General features: G+C 59.2%; 2 protein-coding genes across 2 annotated transcripts in view; both read left to right on the top strand.

Annotated features, from left to right (window-relative positions):
• Window positions 1–485, top strand: part of LOC100747328 — a 22,164-nt gene that overhangs the window by 6,278 nt on the left and 15,401 nt on the right. The gene's annotated exons all lie outside the window — the stretch shown is intronic.
• LOC100740417 overlaps window positions 1–485 on the top strand; it is a 5,257-nt gene that overhangs the window by 3,252 nt on the left and 1,520 nt on the right. The window contains 2 exon segments of the mRNA XM_024367761.2: window positions 1–84; window positions 181–485. The exon segment at window positions 1–84 is cut by the window's left edge and continues 158 nt beyond it; the exon segment at window positions 181–485 is cut by the window's right edge and continues 6 nt beyond it. Coding sequence (XP_024223529.1) covers window positions 1–84; window positions 181–485 — 389 coding nt within the window.

The following is a 485-nucleotide window of genomic DNA, read 5'->3' as shown; positions in this document are numbered from 1 at the left end:
CACCGCCGCCGTACGTCACTCCTCCAGGATCCATATCGCGACATTTCAACGTATTCGGATTAGCGTCGGTCGATTCGAACACGCGTAAGTATTGCCACTTTCGTAGGTACTTGCTGTGGTTAAGCAGGTACGGCAAAGAGCGCCTGAACGCGCGAGTTTCACGCGAGGATGTTCCGTCAGGCGAGCGACGCGACGAAGAGGAAGAACGGGAGGAGGGAAAGGAGAAGGGCGAGGGATCGCGTCGGCGGAACTGGCTTCGTCGAGCCGGCGAATCGTTCTCGTCGTCCTTGTGCGGAAACGACGATCTTCCAGGACCGTCCACTCCGGGAGACCTCGAAGCACGGGGATCACTGGTCTCGATCAACGTCGAATTTCTCGGTGCGTATTCGCCGACTTGCAGCGCTTCGAATTCGATCCGAACGGCCAGCGTCTCGTGTGATTCGCAGCGGAGAACCTCGCGCGCTGCCTCGACAGACACGGAGTCG

This window comes from Bombus impatiens, unplaced genomic scaffold (assembly GCF_000188095.3).
Source record: "Bombus impatiens unplaced genomic scaffold, BIMP_2.2 scf_0361, whole genome shotgun sequence".
Taxonomy (NCBI): domain Eukaryota; kingdom Metazoa; phylum Arthropoda; class Insecta; order Hymenoptera; family Apidae; genus Bombus; species Bombus impatiens.
Note: the sequence above shows the minus strand (reverse complement) of the source record. Positions and strands in the feature narration are given on the sequence as shown.